The following is a 13,255-nucleotide window of genomic DNA, read 5'->3' as shown; positions in this document are numbered from 1 at the left end:
TGTGGTTCGAATCCCATTAGTGGAGGTTGATTTTTCTGTTACATGTAAACCTTGTGCCTACGGCGTTTGCTTTTCAAAAGCATAAACATGTTTTAGTCATTTCTGGATCGTGAAACTAGACGCCGTGTTAATTTATGCACTTGTACTGTACGGTTCTCTGAAAAAGATTTTAACGCGCTTTTTGTTTAAAAATAACTTATTTGGGATTAGTGGGTATTGTAATACCTACAGAAGCTCAATTTTGACACTGTCATTTTTTGACACTTTGTTATGTAATATCTTTTAGAAATACATTATATGTCGTGCATCAGCTAATCAAGCGCAGACTCGATGCGCGGTCGGTCTGGGATCGATCCTCGTCGGTGGGCCCATTGGGCTATTTCTAGTTCCAGCCAGTGCACCACGACTAGTATATCAAAGGCCGTGGTATGTTCTACCCTGCCTGTAGGATGGTGCATATAAAAGATCCCTTCCTGCTAATCGAAAAGAGTGGCCCATGAAGTGGCGACAGTGGGTTTCCTCTCTCAATAGCTGTGTAGTCCTTGTCCATATGTCTGACGCCATATAGCCTAACCGTAAATAAAATGAATTGAGTGCGTCGTTAAATAAAATATTTCCTTCCTTGAGCTAATCATAATCATAAGAATATACTCGTTTGCTGGTTAGATTGGAATATTTGCCGCACAGTGAGAAGCGAACTTGTAGGTGAGTATAGTATTCACTAGATTTACAAACTTTCAAAATTTAAATTTCTGTTTAGGTGATGTGCTATTAAAATTAAATTCTGCGTGAAAAAAAGATACAAACATAAAAATATTTCAAGCAATACGCTACGCTCCAGAAAACAAAAGCTATATGTTGTTAGGGTACCTTTAAGTATATTTAAGAACACTCGATAAATAAAAGAAACTTGTTGTGCCATATGTATTTAAAATTGCTGACTTACTAGTATTTCAAAATGAAACATAAGGAAATGTATTTAAGAAATGCACTGTAATACGCAAAGGTCGAGCTAATTATGTATGTACAACCAAGTGTCAACAAGGTGAAGGCATACCTTGCCTAACTGATTCATAGGTACGAGTACACTGAAATCTATCCCACTGTGCTCTTAACCGCGGGGATTCACAATACAATGGTAAGCTGAAACCATTGCACTCCAATGGAGTATCGCGATTGTCCGCGAACTGCCCGGTTCCGTTGTCTTGTTCACCTTTCTGCACCGACCACTATCAAACAGATAGGAATCAAAGATTAACTTGTATAAATATAATCTCATTGGTCCCTAGCAATGATAATGGTTAACAGCAAGCTATTTGTGAGACCATCAACGATCTAAATACCCCACAGTCTTAAAATATGAGACATAAAGCGACGGAATTGGCTTCACGCTAGGTGCGATAAAAGAGAATTGTGTAAACAAAATTTATGCAAATTTAAACTAAAGTAAAAAAACAAAACAAACCCAAACATAACACAAACAAAGAGTTGAACAGAAGTTTTAAAAGAGTAAAGCAATATAGTGTAAACAGAGGTCGGGGCGTGATTTGAATTGTGGAGACCATTGGCATAAAATGACAGCCTTGGTAAGCCGGCACGTGTAGAAACATTCTGAAAAACAACCTACAGGTACGTAAACAATATTTAAATAAGTCTGTATCTCTGTCTGTCTGTCTGTCTGTCTGTCTATATATACATGTGTGTTTCTGTCCGTCTGCCTCTTCCTTTCTGTGTCTGTCTGTCAGTCTGTCTATCTGTCTATCTATGTATCTTATCTATCATCTATCTGTCTATGTATATATCAATCTATGTATTTATCTAGCATCTATATTTCTATTTATCTTTATATCGTTCTATTTATCTATCTATCTATCTATCTATCTATCTATCTATCTATCTATCTATCTATCTATCTATCTATCTATATACCTACTTACCTACCTACCAATATATATATCTATCTATCTATCTATCTATCTATATGTGCATCTATCTATTTATATATCTATCTATCTCTCTGTGTGTGTGTGTGTGTGTGTGTGTGTGTGTGTGTGTGTGTATATATATATATATATATATATATATATATATATATATATATATATATATATAGATATATATATATATATATATATATATATATATATATATGTATGTATGTATGTATCGATCATTTATCTATAATCTATATACCTATATACATGTGTATCTATATTTATTTCTATACATCTATCTATGTATCTATCTATCCATATGTCTGCTCGAACACGTAAAAAAAGAAGCGATATTTCCTAGAAGAATATCGCAGGAGATATTGCAAATTATAATGCCGGCGATATCTCCTACAAAAGCCTTTAATTTACATCAAATAGAAACAATATACGTGCGTACAATGTAAAGGACTGCATATTGAATTTTATTTCCATTTCAATCTACTTTTGCGCTTATGTCCAAATCATTCTCAAGCACGCTTTCCTGGTCACATACCTGTCTAGAACAAGGGATAATACGGGATAGTTGTTAGTGACAAAGTCAGTGTGGTTGCCTTAGACTTCCCTTCTTAAATGAAATGGTAGATGACTTTGCAAACTATGTTAAAGGGACATTTTTGAGTTTGCTGCAATTTTTAAGATGTTATCGACAAACAGAGACTTTTTGACGACTGTAATTACATATCAAATATATGTTTCTGCATAAAATATTAGTGGTTGTACATTAAACATGTTTCTGATGGTTCTAATATTTGTACTAGGTTAAATTTCATTTTACTTCCTAGCAAAGATTTTTTCGTATGTACGAAATTATTTGAAGACAAAAGCCAGTTTTGGCAAATATTAAGACGACCAGAAACACATTGAATATACAGACACTGATATTCTAAACAAGAAAATATATTCAATATGTAAGTTTAATCGTAGAAATATTTTATTAGTAGGAAACATCTTACACTGCAGAAAACTCAGGAATGTCCCTTTAAGCCTGAGTACCCTACTTCATCCTGCCACTATTGATAACTGAGCGGCGATTACTCCAAACGGCCGTGATAGGTGTTTAAACACTTGAGCACTTCATGGAGAAATATGTAGAGTTGTTACTGGGTGTTACTACGACCGATGTGTTTTCGTCCATAAACATCGGAAACGATCGTGCAAAACAAATATCACAAATTATTCTCCCGCCCCGGAATTGGCCACTGGCGAAGTCAGAGGCTAAATCCGGGGTGGGAGTACCTGAACCTTCGGGGTGTGGGCACGTAAATAGAGTTCCCTTCGTAACAAACATAACAAAAGTAAAGTAAAACAAAAAACAGCAAACAAACAAACATCAAAGACATCAACGGTCACATGAACTAAATATTAAAATTATTTTAAAAGCTGAGGGTACAGACCAACATCGGGAACGGGGAGAGGGTAAAGCTATGATGCCGACTTCATCCACTAACAACTATAGTCCGTCCCACAGGGAACGCCTTTTCTCATACTATGGAATTGACGGCAAGTTATTTATTTCTCAGCCGATTGTTTTCTAAATTGTACATAAATATAGTTTGATTTGGTTTGTTTTGTTGGGGGGTTTTTTGGTGGGGTTTTTTGTTGTTATTGTTTTGTTGTTGTTGTTGTTTGGGTTTTTGTTGTTCTTTTTGGGGGGCTTTCGGGGGTTGGGTTTTGTTTTGTTTTTGGGTTTTTTTAGTGTGTGTGTGTGTGTGTGTGTGTGTGTGTGTGTGTGTGTGTGTGTGAGAGTGGGGGCGGGGGGGGGGGGGGTATTTCCCACACAATTTTACTTTTCTTCTTACATCAAACCAAACTGAAATTATTTACAACAAAGCAAATATGTAGGAGGATGGGACAGACTACAGACCATAACCGGCGGTCCTGGAAAACGTTCCTGATAGTTTTAATTTTATGATCTGCTTTTGTTCATATAATCGTGTACATAGATGCCGTCTACTGTTTTGCAGATTACGTCAGAACAATGTTGTCGAAGTCCCCGTCGTTGACGCAAGTAACTGTAGTCGTGTTGTCCGCGATGGTGTTGGTGTCCATGTGTGCCCAGGCGTCGATATCACCTTGTCAGCGGGTAAGGACGTTGTTGCGAATTCAGCACAAAAACTGCATACCAAAGATCGTTCCATCGTTCGAGTGTTCTGGAGGTTGTCCTTCGGGATCTGTCTCACTCACGGACATTATGTCGGCTACCACGGCGTCCCAGAGATGTTGTCGTCCGTTGACGACGAGGAGGACGCGGGTGTCGGTTCGGTGTCCACGGCGGCATCGTAGAGGATTTAAAAACATCAGAATCAGAGTGAGACTTCCGGTCACGTGTGCTTGTGTCCCATGTTAGATGACGTCATTGTTGGAAGGGAACCAGACATTACGATGCATCTTGGTGGAAAGCAGTCGCGGTGTTTTCATAACCTATTCGACTTGACAAACATTTAGTGCTCATCGTGACAGGTGTGGTACTCACTAGAGATTAAACCACAAAGCACTTCGTGTGATCTAGTTCTTGCACATTGGAACCTACTGGAAATCACAAACATTTAGGGTATGAGAAGTGCAATTGTGTGCTATATTGGTGCAGCATTTTCAGGAACTTATTCAACATCACAAACATGTCGTGCACAGAGTTGAATGAGTGAACAGGTGATGCTACATAGAACCTATGGCAAGTTTCGTCTTTCTAGAAGTCTCCGAACAGGTGATACAAGACATGTGCGGGTTCATTGGCTATACGGGTAGGGCGAATTTAGGTGTCCACAAGAACACACCTACATCGTAAATATGTCGTGCAATCGAATCGACATTATCAATACGCTGACCATTTTACAGATTCTGACAATAGGTGTCATGTATATACAGAATTGTGTTCGATTTGAACAACATGCTATTTCATTGTTTAGTCTACATGACACCACAAACAGGTTTCATAGTGACGTCAAAGTAGTGGAAACATGTCGACTGAAAATATATGGCATCCATCATGTGGATCCTATTACTTATAAATCATAAACACAAGCCGGTTGACACCATTCATTCATATATGTGTTTAGAAGAAGTGGAATAACAAAACTCAGTTCGTGCCTTATTAAGACCTCTCAGTGGACACATTGAAAGCTGTGTGGCATCAGGAACTATTTGAACATATATATATATATATATATATATATATATATATATATATATATATATATATATATATTAGGAAATGGACGTCAGGACTCCATGAACCAGTGACCCAAAGCGGGACGATAATGGTTCGGTTGACGATACAGGGACTGTGTGACATGTGTCTATCGGAACATATTTCGTTTCAGGAATCTATATATTATATTGAATTTTTATCAAATGGCGTGTTTTTGTGTGTGGTATGAGTGCGCTTGTGTTTAGGTTTCTGTGAATGTTTGTCTTAAAATCTCTGATTTAGATCTCTGTTATGTACTAGTATATATATATCTTCAATTATATGAAGAAAGGCTCCTGTCTCAATTTAGCCATAACGTTGGTGATGCATCACGGTTTAACACACATCACTTACAAGTTTAATAATTTGAATTTTTTTTTATACACAACGTATTTTAGCATCATTTTATGCATTCCAGATGAGTTGAGTCCTAATATTCAGTTGCTGCCGCTGAATTGTGTCCTGGGTATACCCTTGTTTAATGATTAGTGGCCAATGAGAGAAAGGTCGGTGTAGTGTGTACGCACATGCATCGACTCGCACTCTGGCTTGTGCATTATGGGGAGCCATTTAAGATATTATCATATTGAGCATTGATATTCAATCCTTTTGTAATACTTTCAATGCATATGCTAAGTGAGGGTTGGGGTTAAAGCTTAATATCCATGAACTAATATCAGGGGAGTGATGGGGAGAGCAACTGAGATTCGCACCCAGTTCCTACGAGTCTAGAACCCAACGACTCAGATACTGTTCCATAGACGTCAGTGTTACACGAAGAACGCGTTTTCGCGTCCTAAGAGACTGTAGGTTCAGCTGGTGAAGACGCGCCCAGAAAACCCATCAATCGGGATCATATCCTGTGTGAATAATCACGGCGGGTCATTGAAATAATAAAAATAAATCTAACGTGTATTTCACTGTGTTATAATGCATTTACAGACAGATATTTATGTGTACTGGAATTAAATTACCAAGTCTATTTACATCTATTTTTTAATGACAATTATTCTACTGTCTGGTGGTATACATTACTACGTGTATTTTATTACTTATGTCTACCTCAAAGTAGAAACTGTTGTTATTGAATCACGTGTTCCCTATATCTATGTGTGCCTCCGTGTACCTAATTGCTTTTATCCGTGTCAGTTTGTTATTTGTCTAGGATTTTAATCTCTCTGTCTCTCTCTGTCTGTCTGTCTCTCTCTCTCTCTCTCTCTCTCTCTCTCTCTCTCTCTCTCTCTCTCTCTCTCTCTCTCTCTCTCTCTCTCTCTCCCCCCCCCACCCTTTTTACATCAATGCCTAATACATTATCCAGGCAGTTTTGTATTATGCATGTATTGGTCTATACGTGTACATCACACTTGTAATAAACATTGGAATCTGACATCTGACATGATTAGTTTGTTGTGGTATTTCGTCTGTATTTCACTGAAAGTAGAGAAATGAATGAATGAATGAATGTTTAACGACACCCCAGCACGAAAAATACATCGGCTATTGGGTGTCAAACTATGGTAAATGCAAAACATTAAATGCTGAAAGTAATGTGACTTCAACTAGCTGGCATAACGTGCTATAGGATGCGCTCTGACGGACGTGTTAAGGTAACTAATTGTTGTTACAGGGTGTCAAATAAACTGTCCTGAGTCTACTGTCATTGCAATATGTTTGTAACGACAAAACGTGCATATTAAATGCATTGTCTCGTATACAATAATACTAGTTCCTTATATCCAAAATGTTTTTGGTTATCCCTTACGTTTGTAGCAGCCCGGATTGCATTTTACCTCTCAACAATTTCCTATGTACGAAAACAACATGAATATTAGACAGTAAAAATATGTTTGGGCTACTACATTTTAAGGGCAGTTCACTATGGGCGCGGTTTCTGGGGTGTCACGGGCGTGGTTAACAAACACCGCGACGTGCATTTTGAAACAAAGTTAAAGCCCAATGGGCCCACCGACAATAATCGATCCTAGATCGACCGCACATCAAGACAGCGTTTTACCACTGGGCTACGTCCCACTCCCGGGATAGGACGTAGCCCTGTGGTAAAGCCATAGTTTGATCTAGGCTATAGGTCGGTCTAGGATCGATTCTCGTCGGTGGTCCCATTGGACTTTAACTTTGTTTCAAAATGCACGTCGCGGTGTTTGTTAAACACCCCCGTGACACTCCAGAAACCGCGCCCATAGTGAACTGCCCTTAAAATGGAAGATAAAAAGTTAGTTTGTTTTGTTCAACGACACCACTAGAGCATATCGATTTATTAATCATCGGCTATTGGATGTCAAGCATTTGATAATTCTGACAGTCTTAGAGAGAAAACCCGTTACATTTCTTTAGTAGTAGAAAGGGATCATTTTATATGCACCGTCCCACAGACAGGATAACACAAACCATGATATTTGATATACCAGTCGTGGCGCACTGGTTGGAACGAGAAATAGCCTAATGGACCCACAGACGGGGATCGATCCTAGACCGATCGCGTATCTGGCGAGCGTTTTACCATAAAATGGAAGAAAACCAGGGACAATATTGTGAAACTTTCTTTTTCTTTGTTGAACAAAATATCCAACGGATGATGCAAGCGAAATAAACCCAAATTTTCACCAATCCCAGGAGACATGAAAATATATATCTCTCCCACCCACCTACCGCCGCCTTACCTCTCTAGACCATCTGATAATGAAGAAATCAAATTATAAATCTCAGCAGGAACTTCGTTAGTGGGAAGCAAAATAAACAAACTGCCGCTGACTACATTTCAGATTAGCTAAATGGGGAAACGAAAAGTATAAAATGACATGCGGTGATGACATTTATTGATAATTACAAGCATCTCAGCTCTCACTTATTTATGGTGACTTATTCTCGAAAGGAAACTAAATCAATAATTATTTCGCCGCCCATTAATGTGAATGCGGGTTCTTATAAGATAAGTACATTAAGGTTGCGTTCTCTATGGAAGGGCGTACTAATGTAAAACAGTCCATCCGTCAGTCAGCCCATCCATCATTCCGTCCATTCGACCATCCATCTCGAAATGGTGTTTGCCAGCTCATATTGTAATCTCGCACCAGATGGGACGCATTATTCAAAGGGCTTTAGCAACGTGTTTGTTGCACACGATACACGTTCAATATTGACTCAGAACGCTGACATAAATATTTCGCCAAAATATTTCGGCCGGTCACTAACATAGCGCATTAATGTATTCACTCGTATTAAAGAGAAATTCCTGAGTTTGCTTCAATTTTTAAGATGTTATTGACCAACAGTTAAATTTTTAACGATTGTAATTATATATTAAATATATTTGTCTGCATAAAATATTAGTGGCTGTATATTAAACGTGTTTCTGATCTTTCTAATGTTTGTGCTAGGTTAAATTTCATTTTATTTCCTAACATATTTTTTGGTACGTACGAGATTATTTGAAGACAAAATCCCGTTTGGGCTTCTTACAAATATTAAGACGACCAGAAACACATTGAATATACAGACAGTGATATTCTAAACAAGAAAATATATTTAATATGTAAGTTTAATCGTACAACTATTTTATTAGTCGGAAGCACTTTACAATGTAGCAAAGTCAGGAATGTCCCTTTAAATTCCACCCAACATTAAAGATACCATGAAAATATTCGCAACTTCCGTTTCCCTAAACGACTGAAAAGCGTATTATGGTAAACGAAACGGTCAGATCTTTAGTTATGTCCGCACTCTTTAGCGAGTCCTTGTTTCGATTATCAGTGTCTGTATATTCAATGTGTTTCTGGTCGTGTTAAATGGACATTCCCGAGTTTGCTGCATTGTGTGATGTTTCCGACTAATAAAATATTTCTACCATTAAACTTACATATTAAATATATTTTCTTGTTTAGAATATCAGTGTATGTATATTCAATGTGTTTCTGGTCGTCTTAATATTTGTAAGAAGCCCAAACTGGATGTTGTCTTCAAATATTTTCGTACGTACGAAAACGTAATATGTTAGTAAATAAAATGAACTTTAACCTAGTACAAATATTAGAACGATCAGAAACACGTTTAATATAAAGCCACTAATATTTTATGCAGAAAAATATATTTGATATGTAATTACAATCGTTAAAAAGTCTCTGTTAGTCGATAACATCTTAAAAATTGCTGCAAACTCAGGAATGTCCCTTTAATATTTGTAAGAAGCCCAGTCCTCCTATGGATCTCCTAGGGAGTGGCGGTCCTCCTAATGACGAGCACCTGATAGTGGATCGTGGACAATATCACGACTTTACCTAACGTCCATTCGACTCTGCCCTGTGTAGAGATACGATTTTGATCAGGAGATACGGTTTAATCGTTGAGATGTAGTTAACCTACATCTTTACATCATGCGTGTGCTGTGCTTTTTAATTAACTCGTGCCTTGCACTCAGCTAATATTGGTCTGTAGTGAAGTACAATGCGCTGTAGTTTAGGTTGAAAATCATATATTATCTCAGGATGCTCATTCTGCACATTCAGTGTGGGGGGGGGGGGGGGGGGGGGGGGCGTAAAGCGCTCGCCTGATGTGCGGTCGGTCTAGGATCGATCCATGTTGGAGGGCCCATTGCGTTATTTCTCATTCCAACCAGTGTTCCACAACTAATGCAACAAAATCCGTGGTATGTGCTATCATGTCTGCGGGATGCTACATATAAAAGACCCCTTGCTGCTTATCGGAAAGGGTAACCCGTTGCCTGGCGGCAGCAGGTTTCCTCTATCATTTTATCTGTGGTCCTTAATCATATGTCTGAAGACATATAACTGTAATTAAAATGTGTTGAGTGGTGCGTCGTTGAATAATATTTTTTTTAATTCTGCACATTCGATGTGTACTAGATTGATTTATGAAACTGGCTGATGATAGTGGGTTTTTGTTTTGTTTTTAAGTAGCTTGTACAAGCCCTTCTTGTTGAATCGCCATTATTGTAGTATCTAGTAGTGACGCTTATAGTATTTTTTATTTCTCATGAGTTTATGTGCCAAACAAAAAACCTGACTACAAGCAAGAAAAAACTATGATGTAAGATAAATAATCACATTTACATTCGTAATTCGTATATTTAGCACTACATAACAAAAATCGTAATCAGATTTGATACTTTATTAGAATAGTTAAAAAGTTAACACATGCACATGGATGTGAACACGGGGTTTAACGAAAGTTTGATCATCAGTCTTATAAAATACCAAACACCGCATCTGTCTACGAGTCCAGCGAACAACGGCTTAGCGGAGACCACACCAGCACCAACACTGTTGTATAACAACTGTCGCAATCACTGGGCACCATCGTGAAACAAAGTCCTTCATTATGGCCAAGGAATGCCACACACTGAGTCAGTTTTGTGTTTTCGTTGCCTTAATCCTCGACCGACGACACTCGTGATGCTGACGGCAGTGGATCTGGAAATGAAAGGTTTAATGATTTGATGAATACCTGATGTTAATTTAATGTTATGAGAGTGTTCTTAATATAGATTTTATATAATATGTATAATCCCATGAATGTTCTCTTAACTGTCTTGAACTATTCCATTCCATTATTAAAGGGACTGTCTTCATTTCTTCATTGTAAGATCGTTCGGACTAATAAAATCATTCAACGTCTAAAAATTAGCATTAAAAATATTTTCTTGTTTAGAATATCAGTGTCTGTATATTCAATGTGTTTCTTGTCGACTTATTGTTTGTAAGAAGCCCAAACTGGATTTTGTTTTCAAATAATTTCGTTTGTATGAAAAAAAAATATATTTTAGGAAATAAAATGAAATTTAACCTTGTATAAATATAGAACGATCAGAAACACATTTAATATATTCCACCACTAATATTTTATGCAGAAATTGTATGTAATTACAGTCGTTAAAACGTCTCTGTTAGTCGATAACATCTTAAAAATTACAGCAAACTAAGGAATGTCCCTTTAAATATTATACTGTATCAACAAAACAAAACACTATGTGCGTACTCACTCCTCGCTGATTTCCCCTTCCAGCCAGTCCACCACGACTGGTACACCAAAGGCCGTGGTATGTACTACCCTGTCTGTGAGATGGTGCATATAAAAGAACCCTTGCTGCTAATCGAAAAGAGTAGCCAATGAAGTGGCGACAGCGGGTTTCCTCTCTCAATATCTGTGGTGGTCCTTAACCATATGTCTGACGCCATATAACCGTAAATAAAATGTGTTGGGTGCGTCGTTAAATAAAACATTTCCTTCCTATTTCGTTCACTCCTCACTGCAGCTCTTCTCAAACCTTGTAAGCTGCATGCAGATATTATATGTACAGCAAGAAAGCAAGAATAACAGCTGGAACTCAACTGATTGAAAAGTCAGTCAGTCAGTCATTTGTCCGTTTATTCTCTAACCAGTCATTCATTCATTCATTCATCTATTCATTCATCCAGTATTAATTCGTTCATTCAATTATTTATCATTCATTCATTCGCTCATTTCATCATTCACTCAATCCATTCATTCATCCATTTAATCATTCATTAATTTATCCTTTCACCGATTTATTAATTCGTGTTATGCAGCACTTGATTACTTATACCCAGTGCATCACGACTGGTATATCAGTAGCTGTGGTATGTGCTATCATGTCTGTGGGATGGTGCATATACAATATCCCTTACTACTAATGAAAAATGTTTGCGGGTGTCCTCTCTAAGATTATTTAATATGTACAAATTACCAAATGTTTGACATCCAACAGTCAATGATTAAAGGGACATTCCTGAGTTTGCTGCACTTTTAAAGATGTTTTCGACTAACAGAGACTTTTTAACGATTGTAATTACATATCAAATATATTTTTCTGCACAAAATATTAGTGGTTGTATATTAAACGTGTTTCTAATCGTTCTAATATTTGTACTAGGTTAAATTTCATCTTATTGTTTTTTCGTACGTACGAAATTATTTGAAGACAAAACCCAGTCTGGGCTTCTTACAAATATTAAGACGACCAGAAACACATCGAATATATAGACACATATTCTAAACAAGAACATATATTTAATATGCAAGTTTAATCGTAGAAATATTTTATTAGTCGGAAACATCTTACAATGCAGCAAACTCAGGAATGTCCCTTTAATAAATCAATGTGCTCCAAACTTTTGATTACTTATAATGGCTTGATGACGACCGGTGTTCGGAGTTCTCTGTACCGCTAGTCTGTGTAAATACTATACTTATCTACTCACGACAGACACACTGCTCCGGACAATACTCCCTCAGGGTTGCTCTGAGGTCAACATCCGGGTCGTTACAGTCGTCGTTGGTGAGCGTGCTGCAGTAGTCGTAGTCTTCGTACAGCTCGGGGTTCTTGCACTCCACTGGAAACAAAGACCAGAGTCGAACACAAAAGAAATGACACATTGTTGGTCTATTTTTGTTAAAATGTTTGTAAGTATAGAAAATTAAAAATATTAAAGGTAGGCGTGAAAAACATGTCACCCTAACACCATATTAACGTGATTATGTCCAGTTTAGGAGCGTCTTTCACGGACTCGATATTTGATTTCGCCAGTGACTGGGTCCGGGAGGAAAGGTGGTGATGATGGCGGGGGAAGGGGAGGGGGAGTTGGAAATGAGCAGAATTAGAATAGCAATTAGTGAAAACGTTTAATATATATATATGGAACTTCACATACGTTATTTTCGCATCTTATTTATTGCACTAGTTTATTTTTCACAAGAATATGCAGCACGAGACCACATAGCGGTCGAGTGGTATGTTCTTGAGCAAAATAAATGAGTGCCATAAATACGAAGCAAAAACAACGTATTTGAAGTTCTGTATTTATTACATACCTTCTTTTATGTTTTGCAAAAACGGTTTTTAAATTAACGTCATAACAACACCTTTTTAAATCTATGATTAATACTCCTTTTATGGATTTTCGTAATGTTAAGAATCGCACTCTGCGGAAGTCTTGTGTAATGTTTTAAATACAATTTGACGTAATTTGTTAATCATATATGACGTCAGTAACTCCAGTAACAGATTAATAGGTAATTTCAC

General features: G+C 37.4%; 1 protein-coding gene across 1 annotated transcript in view; it reads right to left on the bottom strand.

Annotated features, from left to right (window-relative positions):
* Nucleotides 1-10,308: 10,308 nt before the first annotated feature.
* Nucleotides 10,309-13,255, bottom strand: part of LOC121389278 — a 24,105-nt gene continuing 21,158 nt past the window's right edge. Inside the window, exons 8-9 of the mRNA XM_041520873.1 lie at nt 12,435-12,566; nt 10,309-10,625 (exon numbers count right to left, since the gene is read on the bottom strand). Coding sequence (XP_041376807.1) covers nt 10,582-10,625; nt 12,435-12,566 — 176 coding nt within the window. The 3' untranslated portion in view covers nt 10,309-10,581. The remainder of the gene's footprint in view (nt 10,626-12,434; nt 12,567-13,255) is intronic.

The sequence above is a fragment of the Gigantopelta aegis genome, chromosome 14 (genome assembly GCF_016097555.1).
Source record: "Gigantopelta aegis isolate Gae_Host chromosome 14, Gae_host_genome, whole genome shotgun sequence".
In the NCBI taxonomy this organism is placed as follows: Eukaryota; Metazoa; Mollusca; class Gastropoda; order Neomphalida; family Peltospiridae; genus Gigantopelta; species Gigantopelta aegis.
This window is presented reverse-complemented; position numbering and strand designations above follow the sequence as displayed.